The sequence below is a fragment of the Aptenodytes patagonicus genome, chromosome 7 (assembly GCF_965638725.1).
Source record: "Aptenodytes patagonicus chromosome 7, bAptPat1.pri.cur, whole genome shotgun sequence".
NCBI lineage: Eukaryota > Metazoa > Chordata > Aves > Sphenisciformes > Spheniscidae > Aptenodytes > Aptenodytes patagonicus.
Genome location: NC_134955.1, coordinates 9,553,190 through 9,570,761, shown reverse-complemented (window position 1 = coordinate 9,570,761; position 17,572 = coordinate 9,553,190). Strand labels below are relative to the sequence as shown.

At 37.5% G+C, this 17,572-nt stretch overlaps 1 protein-coding gene across 3 annotated transcripts in view; it reads right to left on the bottom strand.

Annotated features, from left to right (window-relative positions):
• The window catches only part of HIPK3 (homeodomain interacting protein kinase 3), a 113,724-nt gene that overhangs the window by 10,238 nt on the left and 85,914 nt on the right, over positions 1–17,572 (bottom strand). For all 3 annotated transcript variants that reach the window (XM_076343904.1, XM_076343901.1, XM_076343902.1), the window contains exons 3-12: positions 14,759–14,882; positions 10,558–10,677; positions 8,576–8,662; positions 7,533–7,717; positions 6,588–6,747; positions 6,072–6,195; positions 2,741–2,862; positions 2,447–2,571; positions 2,178–2,339; positions 910–1,206 (exon numbers count right to left, since the gene is read on the bottom strand). In XM_076343904.1, coding sequence (XP_076200019.1) covers positions 910–1,206; positions 2,178–2,339; positions 2,447–2,571; positions 2,741–2,862; positions 6,072–6,195; positions 6,588–6,747; positions 7,533–7,717; positions 8,576–8,662; positions 10,558–10,677; positions 14,759–14,882 — 1,506 coding nt within the window. The remainder of the gene's footprint in view (positions 1–909; positions 1,207–2,177; positions 2,340–2,446; positions 2,572–2,740; positions 2,863–6,071; positions 6,196–6,587; positions 6,748–7,532; positions 7,718–8,575; positions 8,663–10,557; positions 10,678–14,758; positions 14,883–17,572) is intronic.

Here is a 17,572-nt window from a genome sequence, read left to right as displayed (position 1 = left end):
ATTCATTCTTTCCGTATGCCGCTGACTTAGGTGTCATTATGGAATAAAAAGGTGTCAAATATTAGAAAAGTCCCCTTAAATGTAAATTAATGTCCAATTCCTTGTTTCTTTTACATCCAAAACAGATTTTTAAACCTTTTCAGAGTTCTTTTGGAAATTCTAGGCTAAAAATGCATTTTTTGAAACCTACTAAATGAATAAATTTTTTACTGAATCAATACTAAAACAAGTAGGTAAAAGATTTTACTACAACAGTTCAGAGCCTTGAAACATTTGACAAAGTTTAGATTTAAAATACAAGTTCCTCCAGTTCAGAATCATTACAAGTAAAAATAAAGTTGAACAAACATTAAACTTTTAAGCCCTCATTTAAAATTATACATGCTTCTTTGATAGCTTTGTGGAAGAAAACTCCTTTGGGGGACCACGTTCAACATCTGCTTTTATACCCAAATGCACACCTTTTCATACTGTTAGGTAAGTATTTTCTACCCATACATATGTAATGTTATCTACTGTATTCTACTGCTAGAATGATAACATTGATTATACAAAGCCAGAAGACTGATCTTCCAACAAATAAATAGGGTATGACAATATTAAGAAGAAGAAGGGAAAAAAAAAAGTATGCTGGACCTAGAAGTATTCTGTTTTGACCAAATCTGTTACAAAAGAGTTATAAATTATTTGTTTCCTGATGCAAATGCCTAATGTACATAGACCAATGAGGTAGACTTTTGAAAGTATTTATCACTTTCAAATAATATACTGCTACAGAGTTAACTTCTTAGTGAAATTTGATTATAAGTGCATTTGTCTCTTTTTAACTCAGATTCATTAAATACAGTAGCTATGCTAAGACAGCTACATTTAAGTAACGCCTTAATAAAAGTAAACATCGATTCTTACTCTCTCAGTGAACGTGTTCGTCCTATGTCATCTTCATCTGTGTCACTGCTGATGGTGATTACGCTGACTGCTGGGCTGGGGGAACTGGCAATGAAGATAGCCTGCCGCTGTTTGGTTGAAAGAGATGAATCAGGGTCCAGCCTGACCGATGCTTCACAACAGTTACTTTCCTGTCCTTCTGAGTTATGATTGTCCTGTGCTTCTATACAACTTATTCTCTTGACAGCCTTCAGGTTAAGTATCTTTGGAGATATAAAGGCTGAATTTTGGATATTGGTATTTTGTAACACATTGCTCCTGCGAAGAAAACACACCATTTGACATTTAGTGAATCTCTACCAACAGACCTGAAAACTGTATTATTTTCAACAAAAACAAAGAAAGCAACATAGGCTAAAACACCAATTTTCTAAACTAATAAAAAGAAAAACATAAAACAGGAAACACGGTCATAAATACTTGGCGTATATGATTTCAGACATTAATAAAAAAAATCCAGAAACTTCCTAATAAGAAGCTACGTTGCCGCAGCCAAATTAAGTAATATCTAAGACTGAAATTTGCAACAACATTGAATATGATACATTGAAACCCCCATTTTCTTATAAACAAAAAAAAAACTAAAATCCTGCTTGGGTGGAAAACAAGCAAACAAAATCTGGCCAGATTTCCTGCGAAGATTCTCCCTAAAAAAAAAGCTGGTAGCCTCTGGATAAAATCCTTGCTTAAAACAAGACTGCTGAAATTGCCCTCTGTAACCCATGCTTTTCCCTTTATTGAACACCCCACACCTTTGCAAATACTTTGTATGGCAGTGGGGCATATTTTCTTCAGCAAGCAGATGAAGTATTTTTGGCCACCAGTGAAAGACAGACTATTCTTAAGACAATTGTAAGGCATACTGCAACCCTGTTATATAGTACCTCTTTATTTTTAGTTGTCTAAAACTGATATATCCTCATGCACATAAGCTTAGGAATATCTCATTAGAGCTACCTCAAGATATTCTTATAACTTCCCAAAGGCTATGAAGACAACTTTGCTATCATGATAGGCACATACTAATCAACTGGAACTAAAACCTTACTATTGCAAGTATTTTTCCATCTAGTCTGTATTACCAAAATAACACTGAAAACTTAGGGCAGAAAGAACAAGTTTTCCCAAAAGACCATTTAAGTATAATTGTCACTAACAAACATGCCACTTTTACAGGCTATTCCCCTGCCCACTGAACTATCTCTGAATGTTAGAAATATTCTACTAACCTGTTCTGACACAGTTTGTTCCTCTTGGTAGCTGCAGGCTGAGGCCAGACAACATGTGCAATACCCACACTAATTGGCTGAGGGGCAGACAAGGTTATCTGATGTGTTAAAAGAGGCTGCGGTATCATTGAATTGTAATGGGTGCCCTGGGTAATCATCTTCCTGAGGAAAAAAAAAGGAATTTTTAAATTGCAAGTCATTTGCATCGCATCCGTAGATCTTGTTAAAGCAGAGCCATTAAGGTATTGCACAAAAATACGTGGACTTACCCCCAGTCTCCAAGCCTCTGTGGGCCAGCCACAGGATCAGAGGCCAGAGATGTAGCAGGAGCTGCCACTGGCGCTACTTGCTGCCATGCAGGAACCAGTATTTGCTGGGTCTGATTCGACCACGTCTGTTATGAAGCAGAGGAGATTTCATAATGCAAAGAACAACTGAATTTACATTAGCTGCTTGTAGTTCAGCACAAAACAGAAGAGGGACTGCAACAGAACTCTACAGGGCAAAAATATTTATCAACTAATTATAAAACAAGTAAGATTTTTACTTTAAAGTAAGCCAACCTGAGAAAGGATTCCTGCTCGAATCTGTAGTGGCTGAATTGCGTGGGCTTGGGTCACCAACGGAACTGCATTATCCACCCTCAGGGAGAAACTGGTGGGTTTACTATGGTTTGTAGGAATTCCTATCAGGGAGAAAAAACACACACCCAAGCTTTAAGCAAAACACCAGTCTTGCATATATTTTCTGAGCAGAATGCAAATATAAAGGATAATTTTACAACATTCTACTATTTTATCTTGATGTGTTTATGATCTAATTCCAGAATTTAGACTTTCAAACCAAATAAATCAACACCTAAAAGATTTTTGTACTATTACATATCTGCACAAATATTTGATGCTGTAATTTCCAGAAAGAACTGCCAATAGCTACTATTTGAGAACAGACTACTGGAAAGCTGAACGACTTTGGCAGAAAGTTCTGCAAAGCTAAGCATTTTACTCTTTATCACAAATTACATTAAAAGTATTTGAAAGGAAGCAGACAAAAGTAAGCAGAACTGAATTTCAAAGCTTCTCACAGCTGACTGTTGCACATCTCATGCTCTGTATTTCCAGCTAGCTGAAACCCATTCCTTTTAGCTCTTATAGCTGGCAACGCCACATGTATAATGCCTGTATTTGTTACCAACTCTTTTGTGGGAAACAATGTAAGATTTTCTGTGTATGCCATCAAATATTTGCAGTAGAATCCACAATCCTATTCCTCCCTTTATCAAAATAATGCAAACCGTAGCACTGTTGGAATATTACCACAAGAGCATAATAGGAAAAAGATGCATCTCATGCTCTGTATAGATTTCAGTATTGTCACAGGAAACTAACAGATGTATAGCAATGCTTCAATGTTTACTACTAATAATAATTTTTGATGTAATAATGTTAAAATAAAATGAAAGAGGAATTTTTTTCAACAGATATTGCAACAGAACAGCTATGCTAGAAGAAAATACTGGCTAGGCAAATATACTAATTTCATCTTCTAAGTGTACTTTGTGTCTTGTGCTTTAGTCAAAGACTAAGCAATGGGTGTTTGGAGGTAACTACTAAAGAACTGCTAAACTAAAGATTAAAAGTGGTTTGTTGTTTTTTTAAAAAAAAATCTTTACAATAAAGGATGAAAGAAAATCTTTATCTGATGTAATTCTCTCATGTGGTAACACAATACTAAGTTATAACCATGCAGTCCAAAGCTTTTAATTTTGAAACGCTGTTGACTAATTTTTTCCACACAGCCATCTAGAACAGCAACATCTTAACTGTGCCAGAAGTAGCGAGCTTTAGCACTTCAGATATTCGACAGAGCAGCCAAGCAGGGAAACCTTGAAGCAGTGCCAGATACCATTAATATCCCTTTCCCTTCGTGCCAGCAACTCAACTTGTCACCTATGTGATGAAAACAATATATTCCCTTCATTCAAGCTGTAGCATAATTTAAATTCGGAAATTTATCATCATACTAAGAATACAGTATACAGATCACAGATAAAGTAAGTATTTGCCTGTACTGTTTCCTTTTCTATAATCACTTTATTCATCTGGGTATAATGAAAACAGTAGGGTTTTTAAATTATGAAATATGTCATTGTGTAAAGCATATATACAATTTAAATAAGAAGTTACGTAGTCATACTAAGTGCTCGGAAGGAAATCTGTATGAAGCTATGCATTTAGCTCATACAGCCTCTGACACTCTGCATGGTGAATGCTCGGAGCTTTCATGAGTTTCTGGAACTCAAGATAGATGCAGCAGCCACAAATAACATTACTGATAAAGTCTGCCGTATCTGTCTTTATCTAAAGAGATAAAGACTTCCTGGGCTCTAAGTTTAGGTTAAAAGTGTTTTGGTTTTTTTTTCCAGAATGAATCTAGTGTGATTTCTAGAACTTCAAACTGCAGAGGGAGAACTAAGGAGGAGTTTGAAAGTCATTCTTAAAAAAACCTACTTCCTGTAAACTCCATCATTTCAAGATCTGATCTCAACATAAAGCTGAACCATCACCAAGACAGATAAATTGCATCTTTGGAGATGAAGATTACGATCAAGCTAACTTAATAAGCAAACAATACAAACTACCTTTCCCTCTCCATAAATGACTATTACTAGGATAAGAAAGGCTGTTTTTCATCAGCTCCTCTCTGATCAGCCCATTATAAACAGAAAAAACAAGTTTTGCTTGATATGTTCTGAGATCTAAATGAAGTTTTAAAGACTCCTCCAAAAAATAAGACCTACTTTTGCATGATGCAAATGCATTTGTTTAGGGAAACAGAGGTCAACTGCATTACCACGTGTCCTTCTAGAGATGCATATGCTTATTGGGTGGTTTTCTACACCGCAGAAATACTTCTGCGCTAGCATTTCCACCTCGCTGTCTTCCAAATGTTTCTGATAATTGAACCCTCAGCCAATTATTTCTTTCCCTAAATACAAAATTGTATGCTTAAAACAATCTTATCCTTTGTAATATAGCAGAGTTCAGCCAAGCTGCCCTTTCCTCCTCACAGCATGATGCAATCAACATTCTCAAAGATTTAGTTATGTGTTTTTCAGCCATCAGAAAGCTGCGGCAGTTCTATCTAGCATTATAACCATAGGGCAGTAAATGTGACACTGTTTACGTAGGGCAGCTACATCCTTAAACGAAGCTCCCAGTTTCTAGATGTTTTCTTAAACATTCACTTGGAAGTCCAATAAAAAAACCCAACTTTATTATCCAGACAGATTTATCACAAGAACTGTTGTATTTTCTTATCCTTATCCCTAGATACCCTAGGAACCACAAAACAGAAAACCCAATGAAACAAAAAAAACCCCAAGCAAACCACCACAACTGAACCAACAAACAAAAAAACCTCAACACACACAACCACCAAAAAAAGAAACAAAAACCCACACCACCAAAAACTCCACAACACTGATATTCCCCTCATCTTTCTTGTTTCCTCTCAAATTTTATTTCAGAATACCCTCCCTTCTTGCTTCAGCTTCCACATTGTGCCCCTCTATTTTATCCGAGAGAGAGAGAGGGAGGGAGGGAGGGAGGGAGGGAGGGAGGGAGGGAGGGAGATGTGTATATGTATACACATATATGTGTGTGGTATATGAAGATGGACTCTGGATTTTCTGCAGAAACTGATTTGCTATTTCTTTCAGAAAGGTGCAATGTACCTGGATCTGACTCACATGCTGATTTTTTTTTATGACATAATTAAGTTCTTTTAAATATATAGCTTAAGTGGATATAATGGAAAACTCAAATACTGCTAACAGACAGACAGTAATGCTCATATTTCAGGAACTGTAACTTAAATTACAGTTAAACATACCTTGAATAGTTGGAGGACATATAATCAACGCCTGTTGGAAAACATCACTGCAACCAAACTGAGCAGTTCCTGCCTGCAGTGGTATCCCTTGATGCAAAACTGAGTGGGTAGATGCAGTTAATGCCTATGGGAACAGATTCAATACAGGCAACATTATAACTGTGAATCTAAATCTCTCACACACTTGTCCCACCAGCTTCTATGATGAACAACTAAAATAACTTATAAAAATTAAAATTCCAAATACATTTTACAGTAAGCAATCCCGTTTGGCCACCGGAGGGCACTATAATACAGCACTGCTTTGCTATGGCAACGCCAGTTTCTAACTTAATTTTGAAACATACTGAATTCTAAATGGTTGGTTGGTTGAAGAAAACGTTAGGAAAAAATGAGAGTAAAAGACAGAAGATTTTGTCACTTACTAGATGTACTTTTTCAATTATGAAATTAATTAGAGAAACTGCGTTAATAGAATTTGTAATTAAAAGAAGAAAAAAAAAAAAATGTTTTTACCTGACTTCTTACTGGACCAATTTTGGTAAAGCTCGCAGTCAGATTAGCTGCACTGCCTGAGGCAACTGGTCTCATAAGTGATGTTTTATTGCGATTACTTAAGTCATACAAATTTGATCTGCATTTGCAAACATCCATGATATGAAAACAGGACTTCACTCTATCAAAACCAGAAAATAAGTTGCTTTAATTAGAATTTCATGTTGTTAAATGTATAAAACAATTCCCCACAACAAGGAAAAAAAAAGTTCAAAGCCAACAGTTCCCAGTTTCACAGAATGGCATCATACACAGAAGTAGAAAAAAGAAATACTGCTATTACTATGTTCAAGTCAAGCCTTTGTAATCCATATTTTAAAATCAAGAAAAACACTGCTATTTCCTGCTCCTTGTATCTAACACCATTTTCTAACAACCACATACAAGCAGGAAGGATAGTAAACTAAATGGATGGAAAGTGAAATTCTTTCAGTGAAATGCTTGCACTTTAGGAAATCCACAGTGAAATACACAATTCCAGAACTGCAAGAAAACTTTCAATATATTCCACATTAACCAATGCATAAAAGAAGGTATCTGAGATGTTCATCTCAAGAGGAAATGTCTACCCTAGCTCTCAATGACTGACAGGAACTAAGGTTCTTCATACTTCCAAAAATCAAGCCCAAGTTTCTGCAGTGTTGGAATTTTATCAACCAGGCATATAAATGATAACTTAGAAATCTATTGCACTAACTGTTACTTTTCAGAAAAAAAACATAGTTATTCAAACAGTTTCACTGATCAAGCAGATGTGTCTAATATTGCAAGCACTTGAAAGAATTCTCTAAGACATTACAAAAATGACAAAAGATTTTTCTCTCTGAGAGCAAATGAAACAACACTATTATACACATGAATCACTATAACGGAGATTTAAAAAAATATTTTTTGTGTGTTACATACTGGTTGCTATGAGGAAAATCAAGGAGGTGCTTCATGGTAACAAAAGAATGGTTCAGGGTCTCCGCTGGAGTGATTCTTAAATCAGCGTCGATCAGCAACATTTTCTTCAACAGACTGACAAATTCCCTCCTATCTGCCTTCTCTGCCAACAGGTCACTTCCTTCCAAATCCATCACCATGTTCACCTGGCATTGAACAAAACAGTCAGATAGAAGACATGCATATTGGTTTAACTCTTTCTGCTATTGCTTTCTGCTATAAAATACTAATATTCAATGATTTTATCATGTGCAGCACGGTGAATTTGCTAGCTTATCCCAGTACGGTTGGCTTGGAATTGGTGACTTTTTTCTGGACACACACTACTCCCCTTGCACCCTCCCCAGCTAAAAACCCCTGAAGCCTTTATTCCAGTCTGGGACTTGGAATTTAAAAAGTAAGATTTGGGATAAAGATCTTTATATGGTCTAACTTAAAACTACAGAGGTAGTCTTCAAAAAAGAATTTCAAACATGTATTAATGCCAATCTTGCAAAAAGATTTGATTCTCTTTTCAGGACATGGAAGAGAATGAAAAATTTCTTCTTATTATTGACTAGAGAGTTATAAAGCTAAAGGAAAGTGTGGAAACAGTTTTTTTTTTAAAAAGGAAAATAAATAATGTTGAGAATTATATTGTTAAGATAACAGAATTATACTGGAAATTATATAGTTAAGATAGCAGGATCCATCTGCATTCTTTTTTTACCCAGAATGGCAGATAACGTATAAGAGAAAGTATACATTATACATAAAATTAAAGGGTTCCTCCCACCACAAGGATGAGTACCATTGTTTAACACAAGCAACGACAAAGGAAGATCTTTATAAAAAGCCCAAAGGACTGACATAGCTAGACGTTTTCCTCAGAGCAACATGTACAGAGTATAATGGATATGACTGATATACAATAAATAATATTCTAAAAGGTGTTTATTTCAAACCAGTAAAATGTTTTAAAATCACACATACCTTTTGCAAAGAAAATATGCTTTAATACTCACATGCACTATATCATCCAAACTGTTGAAAATATACTTTCTGGCCTCTTTAGACTTCATACCTGTCTCTGCCTCATGCTCTTCCAATGTCTCAAAAAAGAAAAGGAAAGCTGAGTTTAGAAGTTGAGAATAAAGGACACTTACAGCTACAAAGTAACTTTACATATTTATTGGCCTAATAAACCTGTTTTTTAAAAAAATAATTAATAATTCAATTGTATATTTGTATGCTGCTTTGCTGACTACTTTCATTTTCTAAATCAAAATACAAAAACTACTGAATTTCACATCTGAGTGATCACAGTACTGGATTAAAATAGATGGTTTGTAAATCACACAGGAAGTGCTGAAAGCCTGGAAAAACATTGTTTAATGAAACTCTTGTGTGCTTATATTTTTATATATCACAGGTTTTCTATTACTTGTATTTTAGACATTTCCTCAAACTCAGACTTTTAATTCCAAACAGCAGCAACACCATATCACTGTAAAAAAATAAAACAAAAACCAGGCAGGTTCTGTTCAGTTTCTCTTTGCTTTCTCTTTTCTTTTGTTATTTTTATACTTTTATTCCTTTGCATACACAACAGTTGGTGTAAGTATTTTAAAATACTGAAGTATGAAACAAACAAATCCCAGAGAATTAATGTGATCACCTATCAGGGATTTATGAGCTGGAATACCACTTTCTGTTACAATTTTCCTCCTTCAACATAGACAGCACCAGGAGGCAGGTTTTGTTTTAAGAGTCCATGTTGCAGGAGGCAAGACAGGACTGCAGGGAAAAAAAATTTTTAACATGCAGATTACAGAAAAGTTTCCAAAATTAACTTTGACAAAAACTGCAAGTAATAACCAATGGTCCATACCAAAACTCCTTTCTTCCCCCAAAACAGCATTTAGTCTGCTGTGAGAGATTTAACCTCTGAAAGGTAACAGCTTCTGAAAATGGGGAGGGCTGTTTGCATCAAGAACTCGTTCAGGCTCTCCGATACAGAGAAGCCAGTTGTAAACTGTCACCTAATGATCAACTGCCTGAAAAACCAGAAAATTGGAATAATCAGGGCGGTGTAATCGGAGAATCCTTACATAATCCAACCCGGCAACGTTACGGCAGGGCAGCACTGGCCCTGGCCGCTCGGCCCAACGCTCGCCGAGGGTTGATGGAGTTACTGTGGAGAGTTAAGCAACTTGTGCTTTGAGCTGTCAGCTGTTTGTTACTGCAGAAGTTTTATGTTAACTGTAACTGTTTCCTGACTCCCCAAGTCCTCCGTAAATTTGGTGAAGCAGCGCCATGTAGTAGTACAATTTAAAAAAACCCCAAACCCCAAAAAACCCCATTTGCCTAGGAAGTTAAAGCTCTGCTTATGGCCAGTGTGCAATAATGTTGCTTAGAGAGAAGGCAGGTGTGCAGATTGTAAAAGTACATTATTTTAATTTTGTCTGCTTTCATTGTATTGCAGCTTTCAGCCAACAAAGACTGTTTTAGCATGAGATCTGAAGGAAATGAGCTGTACACAGTCATACTGTTTCTTAATCCCCTTTCTCGTAGGAACTTCTGGTCCTGAAGCCAGTTTTGAACAAATTTTGACAGCGCAGTTTGGGCCTCAGAGACAATTCTTTAAAGCAAAGTGAAAAGCAGTGACCAAGCAAGAGAAAAAAAACAACCCTCATTTAGTACCTCTGGAGATACAAGGCTTAATTTGAATTCAATGCTCTCTCTCCACCTGGCACCCGTGCACTGGCTGCCCAGCCACCACACAGCCTGGCAGCTGCACCAGACCTGCCTCTGGGCCAGCCGGCGGGGAGGAAACATGGGCATGAGCTCGGAGTGCTGGTTTTGGGGAACGGGAAAAATGGAAGGGATACAGAGTGAGGACTGATAAAAATCACAGAAGATGTGGAATATCATAGTGAATCTCGGCCTCTGTGGCTTCTCTGCTCACAAAATAATATACTGTTTTCTACTATATTATACTGTTTACCTTTAATCTCCAACTAGAATATGGTGCATCCGTTTCTCTACAGAAAAATCTTGCAGTTTTCGTTCCCATGCTTAACAACTGCTCTCCTGGCAAACCTTGAGTCTGTGAAATGTAACGAATCTGAGGAAGAAAAAAAAAAAAGAAAAAACAACCACCATGGGAAATATTTTACCTCTGATTTTCAAAATCTGAACCACACAGTTAAAAACTTGTCATTTCATTTAAAAAATGGCAAAATGAACCACCCTCAGAGCACCGTAGTTCGACAACTACATCTTACATAGGAGAGAAACCTAACACTGAGCGCTTGATGCTGCTCTCTCCATCTCTCAGAGAAAGCCATACATAAACAAACCTCTGAGGTGACCTATATAAGCAAGCTTTTAAAGTTCGGTCACAGCAATGAGGAGCTAGGGAGAGTGGCTGTCATTACCTCCTCAACCCATTCAAATCAATGTAATATTTTCATTCTAAACAGGAAAATTAGCAGGAGCGCTTTGCTTGCGTACAGAAGTTTGATGATTTTTTTTGGCATACTCTCGTTATACACCACTATAAAAATCCTCCCCGTTTGCCGTTTCCAGTGTATCAGTTTTTTACACATCTGACACACCTGCATTTCAAGCAAATGTTCCACTTGGAAAGGGAGTGCACATACAACCTCTAGGCATCCAGCAACAGACACTGTCCTTGTCTCAGAAAATCTGCTACTGAATGTGATGGGAATGGACTAGCTTTATGCCTGAAGTGGTCAGATGCTCTTTTCCACTGAAATGATTAATATGCATTTATTTTAGAAGATGACTTACTACGCATTTTTCATTACCTGTTGATGATACAAAGTATTACCTAAAATAGTTAAGAGTCAAGGCTTCAACAGAAATACGTTGAAACAACACATTATGATGTTTTTTTCATTACTGTGCATGCAATGTTAACTCACTGTACAAGGGGGGAGTTATCCCAGAAGTAATACTTCTTTAAAAATTAAAAAAACACCTTCAAGAAAGAAGAATTGGAAGAATAATTGGCAATAATTGAAAACTGAGCTTGTTGCAGGTTGGGATGGAGGGAGTACGTATTTCAGCAGCCAGGGCTGAAGGTCCAAGGCGGGCGAGGGCTGAAGGGCGTTGGGCAGGGTCCCACACCACACGCCTCCACAGAGGAGCTGCTGGTGTGGGCCAGCCCCTGGAAAAGGTGGAGCAGACAAGGAGTAAGAGAGAATGGAAGAAAGGGAAAAAAAAAAATCAAAAGGAGAGAGCGGTGAAATACACCAAACCAGAAACTAGGAGATAAGATTAATTCAATGGACGACAGACAACTTGCGAGCTAGGAGCACCTGAGAAGAGAAAAACTGATGGGCAGTAGAGAGGAAAGGTACACGTGAGGCTTCTGCTGAAATATAAGTGACAGACCAAAGCGGGGAGGAACTGAACGCAATGCTGTCAACTTCTGGTATCCTCCACAATTCCCTACATCAGGGAGTAAAGAGAATCCCACTCTGACCAGAACACTTTCTAGATCATTTAGTTGTTTTCTAAGCATATTATAAAGTCTTAGAAATTAGGGGGGGGAAAGACAACGCATTTATTCAAAAATTTAGCAGTTAAGCACCTATACCTGTTTTTAATGAGTATTAAAGCTCAGAAGATATGGCTATTTTCCACTGAGAAGTACAGCTGTTACTGGATATAACCACAAATTAATATAATAACTAAGATCTTCCTTTCAAGGGCTAGTGTGTTGGTTGCCACATGCCAGGGGGACAGGGGGAAATGCAGCACAAAGCCCTTGCCTGTTCGCTTACTTGGTGACACGCACCATGTAGCAGGAGAAAAGGAATTTCCTTGGAGGCCATCTCGTACGACTGCTGTACTTGTGTACACTGAGGAAAACCCTGAATCAAATTTCTCCGAAGCAAGTTTTGCAGACCTGCTTGAGCACAATGACAAGGCTGACTAAAGTAAGGTAATTCCTGCTGGTGCAGAGGAGGTTACAGCTCCTCTTTCACCACAACTTCTCGGACATGAAGATCAGACAAGTTGCTAGACAAGTTATTAACTGATGCTTCCAGCAAACTTGAATGATATGTCTAACTAAATGTCTTTTAAACTCAGTATTCACTTGTAAAGCAAGCAGAAAATCTTATGGGCATCAAGATTAACCCATAATCCATGTAGTCCTTTGCATGAAGTACAGCATCTTGGAAGGTGGCTGTCATTGGTGACAATGCTGTTTACTTGCACTGTCCGGCAGTTTCTAGAGGTCGAGCCATGTTGGCCCTGGGCCTACAACGGCAAGAAACAAGTGACAGGAATACGCTGTCATAAGGACCTGGCTGTCTAAAACTGAGAAAAGATGAGCCAACAAGCACTATGAAGGTAGGTGCTCTGCGCACCGTACTAAACTGCCTTCATCTGCCTGGGTTTCATACACAACAAGATGGCTGTGGTGCAGCGGGGGAAAGAAGGTCTTTTCTTTTCAAATGAGACTCCGTATTATTCTGAAAAAACATCCTCATAATCATGAGATTGAGCTTTACACTGTTACTGCTCTCTGTACAGAAGTCAGAGGCTCACAGCTATGTAAGCCCGTTGGCACATGTTAAGTCTGGGCTGCTGCCATCATGACAAATCACAAGTTAATTTGAGGAAAGAATCAGGATATGGCCAGCATTCTCCACCATTCAAATCCCTACTGCATCGTAAGTGACTGAAGGTGTGGTCCAAAGCCACGTTCCACATCCAGAAGCAGCATCTGCCTATGATGCAGATGACCATGAACTGGGCTTATGAGTCCTTCCTCACCCACAGCAGCATCCCTTTTAACAGCAGTATGGGGTCAAAAGTGAAAGTAATTCTGAAAATTACACATTTTGGCACTTTTTTTGACAGTCCAGATCTTCTCCTGCAGTTTCTTTCAAAATAAGAGGTAAATAAATTTGCCAAGTTCTCAGAAATTTTTGAGACAGTATTACAGATTATTTCCAAAAACAAATGCCTTCACTTTTTCCTTAAAGAACATAATGAATTATATGGTTGTTAGTTGTTTCCTCTTTCATTCTCCATTTTAACAGCAATACCCTGCACAAAGGTCTTTAAATGCATCAAGGCCTCAACCCATGTTCCACTCATAGCTTACTTCCTACCCATGAAACACTGAATTTTGTGTAAATGAAGGAAACTGAAATATGAACCGTTACCAAAATCAACACACAAAAAAATCAATATATCCCCTGACAGTGGTTTTAACAAAAGGATTTTTAGAAAAGTAGGTCTGATCTGTAAGCACAGGGAGCCAAAAGCCCACTACATGAAGATCAGGATTTGAATAACCTAAACAACATGCTGGAAGAACTGTCCCTAAACTGAACGTTGAATCAAAAATGTAGAAGTTAGTAACAAGCCAGTCCTGTTACATCTGGGATTTTCAGGAGTTTTCTTCACTTTCAAAGTTCAAAACCGGGGCAGAGGGGGGGGATAAGTCAGAATGCTGATTACAGTCCTTCCAAATTTCCACATTATGCTAGAAAATTAAAGACTTCTCTCTCTTAAGTGTTTTAAATAGAAAATGTTCTACGTCTTTCATTAGAAACAACTTTTTTTTAGAGTCAGCTCACTAATGCCAATGGTATCAGCAGTTGAAAACTCCAACAAAGCAAAGGCACAACTTCAACAGCTTCAAGCTTTACCATTGCAGATACACAGTATTACTGCGACAGTTGATTCTCATTCCTTGTGAAGTATAGGCTCTCAAATCTTTGAGCTATGCTGGATTTCCAGAAAGCATCAGGAATTACGCAGAAGGCAACTTAATCCGGAAATCTGAACAGACATTCCAGAATCAACCCCATTCATGGCAAGTGAAAGAGAGATTACAATGCAATGATAGTGGCCACAAACTTTGGCTTCCATCAGAAAAAGCAGCTTCAATACTAACATTTATTTTGCAAGATAAGGGGTGGGGGGGGGAAGGACAAATTGAACTTTAATTTAGAAAAGCAGCACAACATACAGTTTGGTCTAGAAACACGATTTATGTTTCTAGGACAATCAATAAGACTAAATTAAAAGCATTGAACAGACTTGAAGAAATTCTACTTAATAGGGGATGTTATTAACATTTGAAATCCTGGATTTAATGATCTGAAATTCTTAAGTTGCAGAAAGTGCGCATATGCTTGTGAAATTTATTCTACTACCTGGTCATATTCCAGTGCTCCTGGGTACAGTGGCCATCCAAGAAACAGCTCTGCAATCACACACCCTAACGACCACATGTCTATGGCTTCACAAAACGGCAATCCCAGTATGATCTCTGGTGCTCTGCAAATTAAACATGGTTACTGAATTTTTTCCTTAGGGAAAAAAGGTAATTCAACAACCCAATATGACAAAAAAAACCCCAACCCAGATCTGTTATTTGAAAACACAGGCTAATTATTTCAATGAAATCATAACATCAGAAATTGCATTTTTCTTTATCTAGATAATCTGTGGTAGAGTTTTGCAGCTCCGAGATGTTTTTTTCCTACAAGTATCAGTTTGCTACATACATCAAAATAATTGATATGCCTGAAAAACAGAATGTCACTGATTCAACATTTTTGCCTTTCCTCGAGTATGTCCCGAATGATTTGTCCAATGTCATATGCCTGTAACTACATTCTAAACACAATACAGTCATTAATCTCAAAAGCAAACAAACAAAAAGTTTTATCTGAAAATACACTTGCACACTTCCCAACTAGACAGTACACTTAAAGCTATTTAAAATATCAATTTAATTACATAAGTGCAAATCCCTTAATGCACTCAAATCAGTTCAATGTGATCAATTTTTAAATCACTTAAATGAAACCATTGCACTTGCTAAAGAGACCAGGTCTTATTTTTCACCTAAAACAAATGTGAATTATTTAACCAGCAGCATTTGAATTTATTTCTGTACTCAAGAACCAGAAAAATTGGTATTGACGCAGCTGCTAAAGGGGCTTTTAACATTTCTGTTCACGTGGAACAAAACTCAAGTATTTCAGATATCCATTTTAATTGCATTTTGGTCTTTTTAAACCTTCCCTCCCAGTTCATTCAAACTATTAACAAAAGAAAAAAATAATTAAAATATATCTGCATGCTAATATAGAAAGAGGCCTGGAGACGTAAAGTATTATTTAAAGTATCACGCTATGAAGTGATTTACTTTTAAACAGACAATCTGTTGTTAGCTTAACATGCCACAGAACAGTAGGAAGGTGGTTAAAACTAATAGGGCAATTCCCATTGCAGCTGGGCAGAACAGTAGCATTCAACTGACCAGGTAACCCGCTGGTAGGGAAAATAGTGATTTCTCACCTGTGCAAAAGCTTAAAATCTTACACTTCAGCACATGCTGGTGTATCATATTGACATTCCACATACAAAACAGAATCTCTGACCATAGTACATTCTTACATATCTCATTTATCTTCTCCTCTGACTTTTACATTTATCAAAATATTCTTTAATTCACCAAAGTGTACTGGATTGGGAACAAATTCCTATTTTCATACTACATTGGGACAGAGAAGCTATTTTTTTAGTATACAGTAGACCAAGAGCCGAAACATCTCCATCCCTTTTCACAAGGAATAGTTGGCAGAAGCTGTATGTAGACATACTCCAAGCTCCAAGGATGCACGTTCAGCGCCGGGGAAGAACTCCCGACGCTCTGCCCCATCCCTGACCAGTGAAACCACCCAGGCTTCTGCTATGGGGAAAATCCAAGACTTTCCACAGATAAGAAAGTCTACAGGACAGGATAGTCTGTTAAATATTTATGCACTTTCCGTTCATGCCAGCGCTTCAGTTCTTCCCATCCTTGTCACAAACCATTTTGGATGCAATTATATGAAGGATAAATCTTGTCACACTGGTGGTAAAACTGGAGAGGCTCAGTTTTCCACTGCCTTCAAAGATTTGATTACAACAAACTTCTAGGGATCAAACATAACGTATTTTTGTAATGCGGGATCATGACACTGCAGTAAGTATTAGCTAGTTTCGTTATCTGAGAAATAAATTTAATATATCTAGATGCCGCAAGACTAGAAATAGCCATAAAAAGTCTGCCTTCAGCCGCTGGCTGGGTGCCAGCCTGCGTACGGTTGTTACAGATCTCTGTTAAAATACACTTCCTTTTGTTGTATTATGTTACAGCTCTGAATAGTTAATGAATATACACACAGCCTATGGATACAGGGGCTTTAACAAATGCTTCTGCTAAAATAAGCTCTTCAAAACCTCTTACATTTATTTACTCAACAGTTAGTATGTGCACTGTATAAAAATAGCCACAGTCGGTCAGTCTGTCACTCGTCTCTTTTGAGGGACAGGATTGCAAATAAAAGAAGGATAAGGGTAGATATGATAAAAAAAAAAAAAAAAGAACATTTCCTGTATTTCACAATATAGTAATCTGTTAGTTTTTCATGGGTACCAAGTAGTTCTGCGATACCAATAAAAGTGCTAACAAGTCTAAGGAAAAGGGACATATTTAAGGAGAGGCAAAACTGGTGCTCCTCACTTCCCAACACCTGCCTGACCTACCATCCAGAAAGGAAGAAGAAATAAATGTGCTCCCAAACAGGGCTACCCGTACCCCGCTACAGTACAGTGAACAAAAAAAAAAAAATCATTTTCAGGCTAGCTTGAAGTGAGGAAGATGAAGAGCTGCTGCTCCACAGAAATGTCAAATTCGCTGTTTTTCAGGTTCAACGTCTACCATGGCCTCATGCTGGTCCTTAAAATGGAGCAACTCTCCCACAGCAGACAAAGTTACAAGGGAACTTGTACTGGGTTTGATTATGTTTAGATTGGTTTTAACCAGCTCAAATATTTTTGATAAAGGAAAACAGTTTGTTAATGGTATGCTCAAAAGCACCTTTTTTTTTTTTTCCCGCTCTCCTTTTAAACTTCCAGTTAAAATCTATTTGGACAACTGGGGAGGAAAGCGTTAAAGAGGAGGGAGTCATTCT